Source organism: Echiichthys vipera (assembly GCF_963691815.1).
Source record: "Echiichthys vipera genome assembly, chromosome: 15".
NCBI lineage: Eukaryota > Metazoa > Chordata > Actinopteri > Perciformes > Trachinidae > Echiichthys > Echiichthys vipera.
In genome coordinates, this window is record NC_139840.1 from 11,545,513 (window position 1) to 11,558,626 (window position 13,114).

General features: G+C 39.8%; 1 protein-coding gene across 1 annotated transcript; it reads left to right on the plus strand.

Moving 5' to 3' along the window:
- Nucleotides 1-679: 679 nt before the first annotated feature.
- LOC310957870 (uncharacterized protein) lies at nt 680-3,303 on the plus strand (the record flags this gene model as incomplete). The annotated part of the gene is made up of 6 exons (XM_083928608.1): nt 680-750; nt 2,216-2,340; nt 2,451-2,526; nt 2,649-2,771; nt 2,972-3,050; nt 3,215-3,303. The coding sequence occupies exons 1-6, from the start codon at nt 703-705 to the stop codon at nt 3,301-3,303; spliced, it is 540 nt and encodes a 179-aa protein (XP_083784734.1). The 5' UTR covers nt 680-702.
- Nucleotides 3,304-13,114: the final 9,811 nt, after the last annotated feature.

Sequence of the window (13,114 nt, forward strand, 5' to 3'; positions counted from 1 at the left end):
TGCAATCAAAAGTCTGCCAAGCCTGCCGTTGTATGAAATATTAAGAGAACAGTCTATATCTGTCAGTTATGCCTGTAACATTATTATAATGTTCCAGAGTAGACAGAAGACAGATGCTTTGTTGGCAAATACCCACCCAGTATATATATATATATACACTGTAAATATAGAAGCCACTGCTAAAGAATGGGCCTCACTGATACTTACAGACATACGGCAACCACCTGCCATTACGGTGGGGCTCAAGGCGAAGATGATGCTCTCATGTCCCTCAGGGGTGTCCATAGAAGTGTGGTTGGCTTTGATAGTTAGAGGGGCGGCTGACACAAGCTAGAAAAGAAAACAACATGTTATTATACTGAATATATTAATTAATAAAAAAAATATGTTGTACCCATGTGAAACGTCATCTTATCTCACCATATACTCAGGGCTGAAGGCTTGAATCTGTTGAACTACTTTGGTGCGAATTTTAGCACAAGGTATTGCAAAGAGCCTGTAAAAAGAGAAGTACCATAGTTGGGACAAATTCACGTTTGAACACAAAGCAGCTGCCACTTCAGAACCAGATGAGCAATACTAACTTACCACAGTGCTCGGCAGAAGGCGTGGTAAGGGATAGGAACAGGAAAAGTGACAGGTAGGGCATTCTGAGAGCCAAACAGTCCTGCAAAGAGAGCAGAGGCGAGCAGAAGAGTCCTCATGGTTGAAATGGAGCAGCTTGCTTCCTCCTGTGGTGCAGTGGTGTTGGTGAGTGTGTGCCAGTTGTTGGCAGATTCCCTTCAGAAGACCATTTATACGAAATATCTGGCTTGTCATGAGTCCCAGAAAAGATCCTTGAAATTGATTTGTTTATGCGCATGATTTGTGTGTCTGATACTGATTTTCTTTAATTACACAATAAAATGCCTATTATTTTAAACTGTACAAATACCTAAAGTCATCACGTTATTTCATTTATATGCCCCTGGAAAAACATTTTATAAATACTTGGTAAAACAGGGATGGCAATGAAGTCCCGGTGTACGACAGCGTATTTGGGCCAAGTATGAAAAAAAATAAAATACAGACTGTAATATTTTGAGAAAAAAAGTTGCAGATTTATGAAATCAAAGTGGCAAATCTACGGGAAAAAAGTCACAGATTTAAAGAGATTCAAAGTCGAAAAAATTGTTGTATTGGCCCTAATACAAGTCAGCTTTCTTTCTTCTTTTTCACCATTCTGGACACAATCTCACGCATTGGAAGTACTTTATACCAAACAAATGAACATCAGTCTGGTCACCAGAAAAAAAAATGTTGTACATTTCTGCAAACCACAAAACATTGACATCAAACGTTTATGTCTGGATGCAATGTTACCGGGCCCTTCAAATGACCCAAGAGTGAAATCATAGACGTTGATATTACACATACAGAGCAAGTGGTATAACAGGCCTCAAACACACAAACACACACACGTGACAGCAGTTCGTGTCCTCTTCCATTCCTGTCCCGTCCCATGTCAAAATGAAACTTGATTATGTAATGGATGTACTTATTTGAACATAAACTATTATCTTTTCCTAAACCTTACCATGTTGTTTTGATGCCTAAACCTAAGTAACATTAATAATGTTTGAATTCACAACGTTAATTATATGTTTAAAACTGTGACCATCAAAGCATCAAAAGTGTAGGTAAGTGACAGGTAGGGAATAAGAATGGGCTTACAGTGGTTCAGAAAAACACTGAGTCAACATATAGGGGGTTTGCAGAAAGGTACAATGCCAACATTTTATTTTGGCTTGACTGACACGCGGCTCTTTTCTGCATGTCATCCCTCCGCTCTCTCTGTCTCTCACCTTTACTGTCAATCATCAGTTGTACTCTTTGGATAAAAAAAAGAAATAATCAAGAAAAAGAAAATGAAAGGCATGTATCATCCTGCATACAATCATCAATACTCACAAGATATATTTGGTTTACGGGTCAGGTTCAGGAATATGCAAGATAAGCTGCAGACAGACACGCACACAGACACAACGGAACACATGATCTCCCTTCGAGCTTAGGGATGGCAAAGATAATAAAAAACAAAAAGCACAAGGCACAAGTCACACCCTTAGCCAATTCAATTTTAAGGATCTTTACTGGGACTTATGATAAGCCTGGTATTTTGTATAAATGGGCACCCAGCACCCAGCACACACTCACCAACACCACTGCTCTACAGGAGGAAAAAAGCTGCTCCGTTTCAACCATGAGGACTCTGCTGCTGGCCTCTGCTCTCTTTGCAGGACTGTTTGCCATTCCTGTTTCTGTCAGTGTTCCTCCCCATGCCTACTGCCGAGTAATCTGGTAAGTTTGGATTTCTGAGAGTTCATTTTCAAACGAAAGCTAAATACATTTTAAGTGTTGTTTTTTCTTGTTTCAAGGAAAAATGTATCCAAACGTTTCTCTTTTTCTAGGCTCTTTGCAACACCCTGTGTGGAAATCAGCACCAAATTAGTTCAACAGATTCAAGCCTTCAGCCCTGAGTATATGGTAAGAACTTATCTTCTGTTTATGTAAATGATGTGTTAGATGAGGAAGAAAAATGAATGGAAATCGAATCTAATATCGTTATGAAAGAAACTAAAGCATGATGTTGTTTTTTTCTGTTCCAGCTTGTGTCAGCCACCGCTCTAACTATCAATGCAAACCACACTTCCTTGGACACCACTGTGGGAAAGGAGAACATCACCTTCACCTTGAGTCCCACCATACTGACCGGAGGCTGCCGCGTGTCTGTAAGTATCAGAGAAGCTCATCAGTAAGTTTGTTTGCTAAAATTGTAGTTTAACTTTACAACAAGATGTGATCAGGAATTATATATAAAAAGTCTGTGATAATGTTTTATTGCAAAAGTAAAATAATTCCTTTGGTTGGTGTGTTTTCTCTGCCAACAATAACCAGCACCAACTTTCTTTTAATTCATGCACGGCCACAGGCAGAGTCCACTTCTCTTGGATTCACCAGCCTTCTCGATGGTGGACTCAACTACTGTAACCTCTACAACTTGCTGTCAGGTGAGTTCAGGATCACTTGAAAATATGATTTGTCTCGCTCATGCATGCTTTTCCTTTTATAATTTAAAATTCTGGTTTTATTAATGCCAAGGACTTTAAAGCATGACTGTGGAATGGTCTGATTTTCATCCATTTGTGTTTGTGAATGAATGTTTTGATTGTAGCGAGCGGCCTCAACTCAGAACCAGGCTTCATGGAGATGACCAATGAATGGGCTTGCCTGAGCTACGGACTCGCCACCTGTAAAGTCTAACAAGTCTAATACAGATATCATGTACATGTAATTATTTTGTGACATTTGAATCGCACATTGTTCCATATATACCCCCTGCCTATAAACTGAGAAAAAAACAAGCTATTTCCTTATTCTGTTTGTGTGTGTGTGTGTGTGTGTGTGTGTGTGTGTGTGTAGTTAGATCCCCTTTCTTTCACCCCATGACTTTCTTTCTTTCCTTTCTCCAAGTCTTTAGTTTGTCTGAGTGGTCTGTTCCAAGTAGCTGGACAGGATTATTGTTGCTTTGGGTTTTTAAGATATCCTTTATCCTTCATTTATGTGACCATAATTGCAGTGCTTGTGTTTAATTAGTGCTCAAAGGATCAAAAAGGTGTATACACACACATAATATACATAGCACCTTCAATATGAAAACCGGGGCACTCTCTTAAAGCTCACATGTGAGTTGCTGGCGGCCAGGGCCACTCAATGGGGTTAAGTCATAGACTGTATAAAAAATGTATGTAGCCTCTAAGGCGAGGACAGTTCTCTCAATCTGATCCAATTCTACTCACATATGGGAGTCGCCATCTTGTCAGACTGTGACTCCACCTCATTTTCTCTTACCAAAAAAGGGCATTGATGTGACGTTGGGGGGAGGGAGATACGACCCTCTGGCTGACGTGTATCTTCGAGGAGAATTGAGGACTAGCAGCTAGCTCTCACTCAAGAGGTTGCGCCCCTAATTATTCATACACTTTAACCTCCAATAAAATAAAAACTAGCCGGGTACAAAAAAATTCACCCCCCTCAGTGTTGTCATGGAGAGATGAACTAAACATACAGACTATAATGTTTGTTTGTACCAGGCCTTGAACAGGTTTAATTATTCTGTGAAAATGGACTGTTTAACATTGGGGTCAATGAGAAATTGATCTATTATGAAACCTGCCCCCAGTGGACACTCGGCGAAGTGCAATTTTTGGCACTTCCTAATTGGATCAACCAAGAAGTCGCTGTGGTGGGGGCTTGGGTTAAGTCCTCAAAGACAACACGTTATCACCCCACTGCTGCTTTGTCATCCCAGTCGCCAGGGTAAAATGTTGGCATCTGCACAAAAACACAGATACATTGAAGCTCAACGTTTCCTTGCAGCTGCAAAATGTTCTCATTTCCCTTACTTGTCACATGCCGACACCTTTTGAAGCTCCGATTTTGATGGTGCAGTTTAAACATGTGATTGTAACGTTGTGAGTTCAATCAAGCTAAAACGATTAACGTAACTTGGTTTAGGCATGAAAACTATCAGGTTTGGTTTAGAGAAAGGTTTTGGTTTGGGTTAAAATAATCATGTCTGTTATGTGGAGTTGAAAGCAAGACAGTACAATGCCATTTTTTCCCCTTGCAAACAGGCTAGCCATGTAGGCACATCATCCTCAAAGGAGACGTCAAGGCCGTGCAACGCGTTGCGAGCGAGAGGTTAGGTGAGAGCAGAGGCCTTTGTGTGCTGATCCACAGTTTTGGAAACTGGCGGATAAAGCTATTCTTGCCTTTCTGGCATGCTGCACAGCACAAATTTGAACATGAACAACTGCGCCTCCCTACAAAGTCTCACCCTCTTCCCCCTGCCTGACCTTTGACTCTCCCTCCTCCCCCAACGCGTGCGTTGAGAATGTGAGCTGCCCAAGTGAAACCGCTGATTTGTTTACACTACCGGTGACGTTAGTGCTGACGCTAACGCTAATCTTCCTTGCACAAATAGTATAGTATTAAAAAACTATAGTAAGTCATAACTGAAACTTGGAGACCATCTCATCTCTTTTTAGCTCCGGATGAAGCTGCATTAGCCTCCGCCATAGCAGCAAAGCAGAGCCGAATTTTAGTTAATGCCACTGCCCATAACTCCCTGTTCGCATTTTAACCTCCCACATCAACTACAGATTAAAAAGTTAATTTTAATATTTTTCAAAATTTAACTTTGACAAATGTTATCTCGGGGGGAAAATCATAGCCTCCGTGAGTGTAACTTGGACGTGAAATTTCACTTTGTAAACTCCCTGTAGCCTTGGTCAAAAAAAGAAAACCCAAGATTGAAATTTTGAGAATGTTAGAATATACAGACCATTGAAAGTTTCTTGAATGGGCTGACTTTATTGCAGAATGGAAAAATACACATACACATCATCATTCAATTGACACTTTTTTTTATTGTTTTTTTCAGTCTAATAGACAGGGGTACAGAATATATCCAGTATTGTTCAGATATAACTGGGCCTAAGTAGAACAACAGCAGTTCATTCAAATCTAACAAAATCATCAAATGTCAATATTGGACTTGTTAGACTTCACAGGTGGTGAGTCCGTAGCCCAGGCAAGCCCATTCATTGGTCATCTCCATGAAGCCTGGTTCTGAGTTGAGGCCGCTCGCTACAATCAAAACGTTCATTCACAAACACAAATGGATGGAAATCAGTTCAGTCCACAGTCATGTTTGAAACTCATTGACATTAATAAAACAAAGATGTCTCTGAAGTTTATATTTTAATAAAACAAAGAAGCACATTCATATATAATATGAAAACTGTTCATCCAAAGTAGCGTCAGACTTTGCATTTACAAAATGAAAAACCTGCATGTTTGGGATAATTCATGTTATCAAGTGATCCTGAACTCACCTGACAGCAAGTCGTAGAGGTTACAGTAGTTGAGTCCACCATCGAGAAGTTTGGTGAATCCAAGAGAAGTGGACTCTGCCTGTGGCCGTGCATGAATTAAAAGAAAGATGGTGCTGGTTATTGTCCATATCTTTCTTTCTAAATAAAACATGATCACAGATTTCACTAAGCCTCAGTGATACTTACAGACACGCGGCAGCCAGCGGTCAGTATGGTGGGGCTCAAGGAGATGGTGATGTTCTCCTGTCCCATGGTGGTGTCCAGGGAAGTGTGGTTGGCTTTGATAGTTAGAGCGGTGGCTGACACAAGCTGGAACAGAAGATAAAATATCGTTGCACTAACTATTTGAATTTCTTTCATTACAAAATTAGATCTGATTTCTGTTTTTTACACACACAGAAGATAAGTTCTTACCATATACTCAGGGCTGTAGGCTTGAATCTGTTGAACTAATTTGGTACTGATTTCAGCACAAGGTGTTGCAAAGAGCCTGAAAAGCAGTGTAACACAGTTTGGACACATTCATGCTTGAAACAGGAAGAGTCAAATGGGCCAAGCTTTCACTAAAAATCACACTGAACTCAATACTTCAGAACCTAACTCACCACAGCACAGTGCAGAAGGCATGAGTAGTAGCAGGAACAGGAACAGGAACAGGAACAGGATCAGGAACAGGGACGGCATTCAGAGAGACAAACAGTCCTGCAAAGAGAGCAGAGGCGAGCAGCAGAGTCCTCATGGTTGAAATGGAGCAGCTTCCTTCCTCCTGTAGAGCAGTGGTGTTGGTGAGTGTGTGCTGGGTGCTGACTGATTCCTTTGCAAGCACATTTATACAGAATATCAGGCTTGTCATGAGTCCCAGTAAAGATCCTTGAAATTGATTTGGTTTGACCTGGCAGTCTTGTGCTCATTGTCTTTAATGACACAGTAACGTGACTCAAATGATCAATTGCTAACTACTTAAGAACATCACACACAACAGGGTGTCAAGGGAAATAACAAACAATATGATGAAATGCAAATGCATCTAATAATTTATCTAATCCCCTGGCTTCCACCTCCACAGCTGTGTTGAATTGCTGTATGGATATTATTCTTGCCTCAAGTACGAGAGGTCCAAGGTTTTCCTGCAATAGAGTCAGTCCATTGAAGAACATCAGTGGTCTTTAGTTGGATTAAGAAATAAGCCACGAGAGGTCGTGGTTTACAATAATTTTAGAAAAGCTATGAAGTGTGAAACATGGACTCAAGTGCCTTATTGTTTTTGTGAAATGGTGATCACATTAACCTGGCAATGTTTCAGAAAATAAACACACAGCAAGAAAAAACTGCAACATTAGCACACGTTAGATGTAGACCCATTGGAAAGCAGCATGCTTAAAGACTTGGCTGATTTATTAAGGAAATGCAAATGAACACATGTAACCAGACCTGCTCTGCTTAAAGATCTTTAAACACATTTATATGAAAACTTTAAAAAGTATTACAATTAACATGTTTAATTCATCTGTAGTTAATGTCAGTCAAAATGAGAATACACAGCTAATTTTCATTTTGATTAGTGGCATAAATGTATGTAATGCATTACAAAAATAAAAGAAGACTATATCTGATTGGTACCCTTACACCTTCAGTACCAGATGATACCTGGATATCAACTCACCAAGCCCTGAGGCCTCTGCTTGTGGGTGGTGAGGGAACATGTTGTCTTTTTGGATCTAGCCCCATGGAGGGTAGCACTGGCCACCAGGAACTCACATGTGAACTCCTTGAATTTTTTTTTGTTAAGGGGTTTGACCTGGCTGTCTTGGGCTCATTGTCTTTAATGACGCAGTAACATGCCTCTACTTTTCAATTATACAAATACTTAAGAGCATCACATGAATGAGGACGTCAATAGAAATAATAAATGGCAAATAATGAAGACAAATGCTAATTTAAAGAAAGGTTTATGTGCAGTTATTATTGACTTACTTAGTGGGTTTGAACACCTTCACAACCAAATAATAATACTTTGTTTAAACAGTAACAGCAGATGATGATGGACTCAACTACAATAACCTCGACAACTTGCTGTCAGGTGAGTTCAGGATTGCTTGACAACACAACTTGTGTCGCCCCTGCAGGCTTTTCCTTTGTAAAGTCTGACACTACCCCGAATGATCCGTTTTTATATTATATATTTGTGTGCTTCTTTGTTTTATTAAAATATAATCTTCAGATACATCTTTGTTTTATTAATGCCAATGAGTTTTAAGCATGAATGTGAACTGATCTGATTTCCATCCATTTGTATTTGTGAATTAATGTTTTGATTGTAGCGAGCGGCCTCAACTCAGAACCAGGCTTCATGGAGGTGACCAATGAATGGGTTTGCCTGGGCTACGGACTCGCCACCTGTAAAGTCTAACAAGTCCAATATTGACATTATGTAATGTGATGATATTGTTAGATTTGAATGAACTGCTGTTTTGTCACGTTTTGGAACATATTCTGTATATACCCCTGCCTAAAAACTGAGAAACAAAACAATAAAAAGTTGCTAATGTAATAATCCCACTCTTAGTGTATGTGCATGAGGGGTTTTTCCATCTTGCAACTGGACATGGAGAGGGATCCATCTCTGAGAAAAGACTCTAGTTGGATCCACATCCCTTCTTCTTAAGTGACTGTCCCAAACATCTGGACAGGGATAATGTTGTTTTGGGAAGAAAAAATAGATACGATCGATGACGATCCACTCTCCATCTCTCTCCTGGCTTCTACCTCGTCAGTTTTGAGGAATTGCTCGGAAAATCACACGGATAAATCATGGATTCGTTTTTTTTTTGTTTTTTTCGAATAGAATTCACTCTTTGTTGTCAGATTGCGAATACCAGGGCAACCTATCATAGCCAGACCTGGGAGGGGAGCACACAGATGAGTTTCTGATAGTCAGCACTACCCTCCATTGGGCTAAATCCAAAAAGACAACATGTTCCCTCACCACCCACAAGTAGAGGCCTCAGAGCTTGGTGAGTTGCTATCCAGGTGGGAGGTAAAAGAGGGCCATGGAAGGAGGCAAGGACACCAATCAAAGATGGAGGCGCATTGTGTGTACGACACACAATCAGTAAAATCTGGTCTGCAATTGCCATGAGGCTCAATAGGTGGTGCACTATCATAGAAATAGAAGAAGAAACAGCCCAGCGCACCCAAACAGCACCTCAGAAGAAACCATCACTTTCATTGTAGCCCCATCTGCTGGAACCCTCTAACAGTGCAGCTCCACTGCGCATGCATCATACCCCCAAAGCACTGCCATCTTTGACTGGTGTCCACGCCTCCTTCCATAGCCTTGGTTATCAGCTAGTACGGGAGGTGTTAGGATACCAATTGGATATATTTTGAATTTTCTTAGTTATTTTTCTATTATTGCAGTGCATAACATTAATTGATGTCCCTAACCACCATGAAAAATAGTTCATTTTCATTTTGACCTCTCACATCGACTGCAGATTAATTGACGTGTTAATTGTAATACTTTTTAAAGTTTTAATATAAATGTGTTTTAAAGATGTTTGAGCAGAGCAAGTCGGGCTACATACGGTGTTCATTTGTATCTCATTAATGAATTGATGTTGCATCTCAGATGTTTCCCTCCATTTATTGCATCCATTTTTTGAAATGAAAAAGAACAAATCTTAAAATGGATGATGAAACGAAGCTGGGACTTCTTCACTGTTTTAGACCTCTTGTGCCCACAAAAGATCTGGCATTCGATTGTAATACAATCACCGAAATGGAGCTAAAGCTTTTTCTTTTTCATGCCACTGTGAAAAACAGGAGGAGGAGGAATGTCAGAAAGATAAGAATTGCTTTAAATGTGCTATCAGTCGGGAAGGGAACGATAATCAGGTATAGTTGGTCTGGCATATTGCCAAGATTAAATGTATAGTGTGCTGTTTTTCTATTACTGCACCTTGCATAACTTGAGTTTATGCCACTGACCATAACTCCCTGTTCGCGTTTTGACCTCCCGCATCAACTACAGATTAAAAAGTTAATTTTAATATTTTTCAAAATTTAACCTTGACAAATGTTATCTCAGTGGAAAATCATTGCCTCCGTGAGTGTAACTTGGATGTGAAATTTCACTTTGTAAACTCCCTGTAGCCTTGGTCAAAAAAAGAAATCCCACGATTGAAATTTTGAGAATGTTAGAATATACAGACCATTGAAAGTTTCTTGAATGGGCTGACTTTATTGCAGAATGGAAAAATACACATACACATCATCATTAAATTGACACTTTTTTATTGTTTTTTTCAGTCTAATAGACAGGGGTACAGAATATCCAGTATTAGTCAGATATAACTGGGCCTAAGTAGAACAACAGCAGTTCATTCAAATCGAACAAAATCATCACATGACATAATGTCAATATTAGACTTGTTAGACTTCACAGGTGGCGAGTCCGTAGCCCAGGCAAGCCCATTCATTGGTCATCTCCATGAAGCCTGGTTCTGAGTTGAGGCCGCTCGCTACAATCAAAAACGTTCATTCACAAACACAAATGGATGGAAATCAGTTCAGTCCACAGTCATGTTTGAAACTCATTGACATTAATAAAACAAAGATGTCTCTGAAGTTTATATGTTAATAAAGAAAAGTAGAAGCGCATTAATATATAATATGAAAACTGTTCATCCAAAGTAGCGTCAGACTTTGCATTTACAAAATGAAGAACCTGCATGTTTGGGATAATTCATGTTATCAAGTGATCCTGAACTCACCTGGCAGCAAGTTGTAGAGGTTACAGTAGTTGAGTCCACCATCGAGAAGTTTGGTGAATCCAAGAGAAGTGGACTCTGCCTGTGGCCGTGCATGAATTAAAAGAAAGTTGGTGCTGGTTATTGTCCATAATCTTTCTTTCTAAATAAAACATGATCACAGATTTCACTAAGCCTCAGTGATACTTACAGACACGCGGCAGCCACCGGTCAGTATGGTGGGGCTCAAGGAGATGGTGATGTTCTCCTGTCCCATGGTGGTGTCCAGGGAAGTGTGGTTGGCTTTGATAGTTAGAGCGGTGGCTGACACAAGCTGGAACCGATGACAAAATATCGTTGTACTAACTATTTTATTTTCTTTCATTACAAATTTAGATCTGATTTCTCTTATTTACAAGAACAGAAGATACGTTCTTACCATATACTCAGGGCTGTAGGCCTGAATCTGTTGAACTAATTTGGTGCTGATTTCAGCACAAGGTGTTGCAAAGAGCCTGAAAAGCAGCGTAACACAGTTTGAAAACAGGAAGAGTCAAATGGGCCAAGCTTTCACTAAAAATCACACTGAACTCAATACTTCAGAACCTAACTCACCACAGCACAGTGCAGAAGGCATGAGTAGTAGCAGGAACAGGAACAGGAACAGGAACAGGATCAGGAACAGGAACAGGGACGGCATTCAGAGAGACAAACAGTCCTGCAACGAGAGCAGAGGCCAGCAGCAGAGTCCTCATGGTTGAAATGGAGCAGCTTCCTTCCTCCTGTAGAGCAGTGGTGTTGGTGAGTGTGTGCTGGGTGCTGACTGATTCCTTTGCAAGCACATTTATACAGAATATCCGGCTTGTCATGAGTCCCAGTAAAGATCCTTGAAATTGATTTGGTTTGACCTGGGGGTCTTGTGCTCATTGTCTTTAATGACACAGTAACATGACTCAAATAAATTGCTAACTACTTAAGAACATCACAAACACCAGGGTGTCAAGGGAAATAACAAACAATATTATGAAACGCAAATGCATCTAATAATTTATCTAATCCCCTGGCTTCCACCTCCACAGCTGTGTTGAATTGCTGTATGGATATTATTCTTGCCTCAAGTACGAGAGGTCCAAGGTTTTCCTGCAATAGAGTCAGTCCATTCAAGAACATCACTGCCCTCTAGTTGGATTAAGAAATAAGCCACGAGAGGTCGTGGTTTACAATAATTTTAGAAAAGCTATGAAGTGTAAAACATGGACTCAAGTGCCTTATTGTTTTTGTGAAAAGGTGATCACATTAACCTGGCAATGTTTCATAAAATAAACACACAGCAAGAAAAAACTGCAACATTAGCACACGTTAGATATAGACCCATTGGAAAGCAGCATGCTTAAAGACTTGGCTGATTTATTAAGGAAATACAAATGAACACATGTAACCAGACTTACTCTGCTCAAAGATCTTTAAACACATTTAATGAAAACTTTAAAAAGTATTATGGTAGTAAAAGTATTTCATTGGGGTTAGTGGCTTAAATGTATGTAATGCATTATAAAAATAAAAGGTATTTGTACACTTTCAGTACCAGATGATACCTGGATATCAACTAACCAAGCCCTGAGGCCTCTGCTTGTGGGTGGTGAGGGAACATGTTGTCTTTTTGGATCCAGCCCCATGGAGGTTAGCGCTGGCCACCAGGAACTCACATGTGAGATCCTTGAAATTGTTTTTGTTAAGGGGTTTGAACTGGCTGTCTTGGGCTCATTGTCTTTAATGACGCAGTAACATGCCTCTACTTTTCAATTATACAAATACTTAAGAGCATCACATGAATGAGGACGTCAATAGAAATAATAAATGGCAAATAATGAAGACAAATGCTAATTTAAAAAGAGGTTTATGTACAGTTATTATTGACTTACTTAGTGGGTTTGAACACCTTCACAACCAAATAATAATACTTTGTTTGAACAGTAACAGCAGATGATGATGGACTCAACTACAATAACCTCTACAACTTGCTGTCAGGTGAGTTCAGGATCACTTGATAACACAACTTGTGTCGCCCCTGCAGGCTTTTCCTTTGTAATGTCTGACACTATCCCGGATGATCCGTTTTTATATTATATATTTGTGTGCTTCTTTGTTTTATTAAAATATAAACTTCAGAGACATCTTTGTTTTATTAATGTCAATGAGTTTCAAACATGAATGTGGACTGAACTGATTTTCATCCATTTGTGTTTGTGAATGAATGTTTTGATTGTAGCGAGCGGCCTCAACTCAGAACCAGACTTCATGGAGATGACCAATGAATGGGCTTGCCTGGGCTACGGACTCGCCACCTGTGAAGTCTAACAAGTCCAATATTGACATTATGTAATGTGATGATTTTGTTAGATTTGAATGAACTGCTGTTTTGTC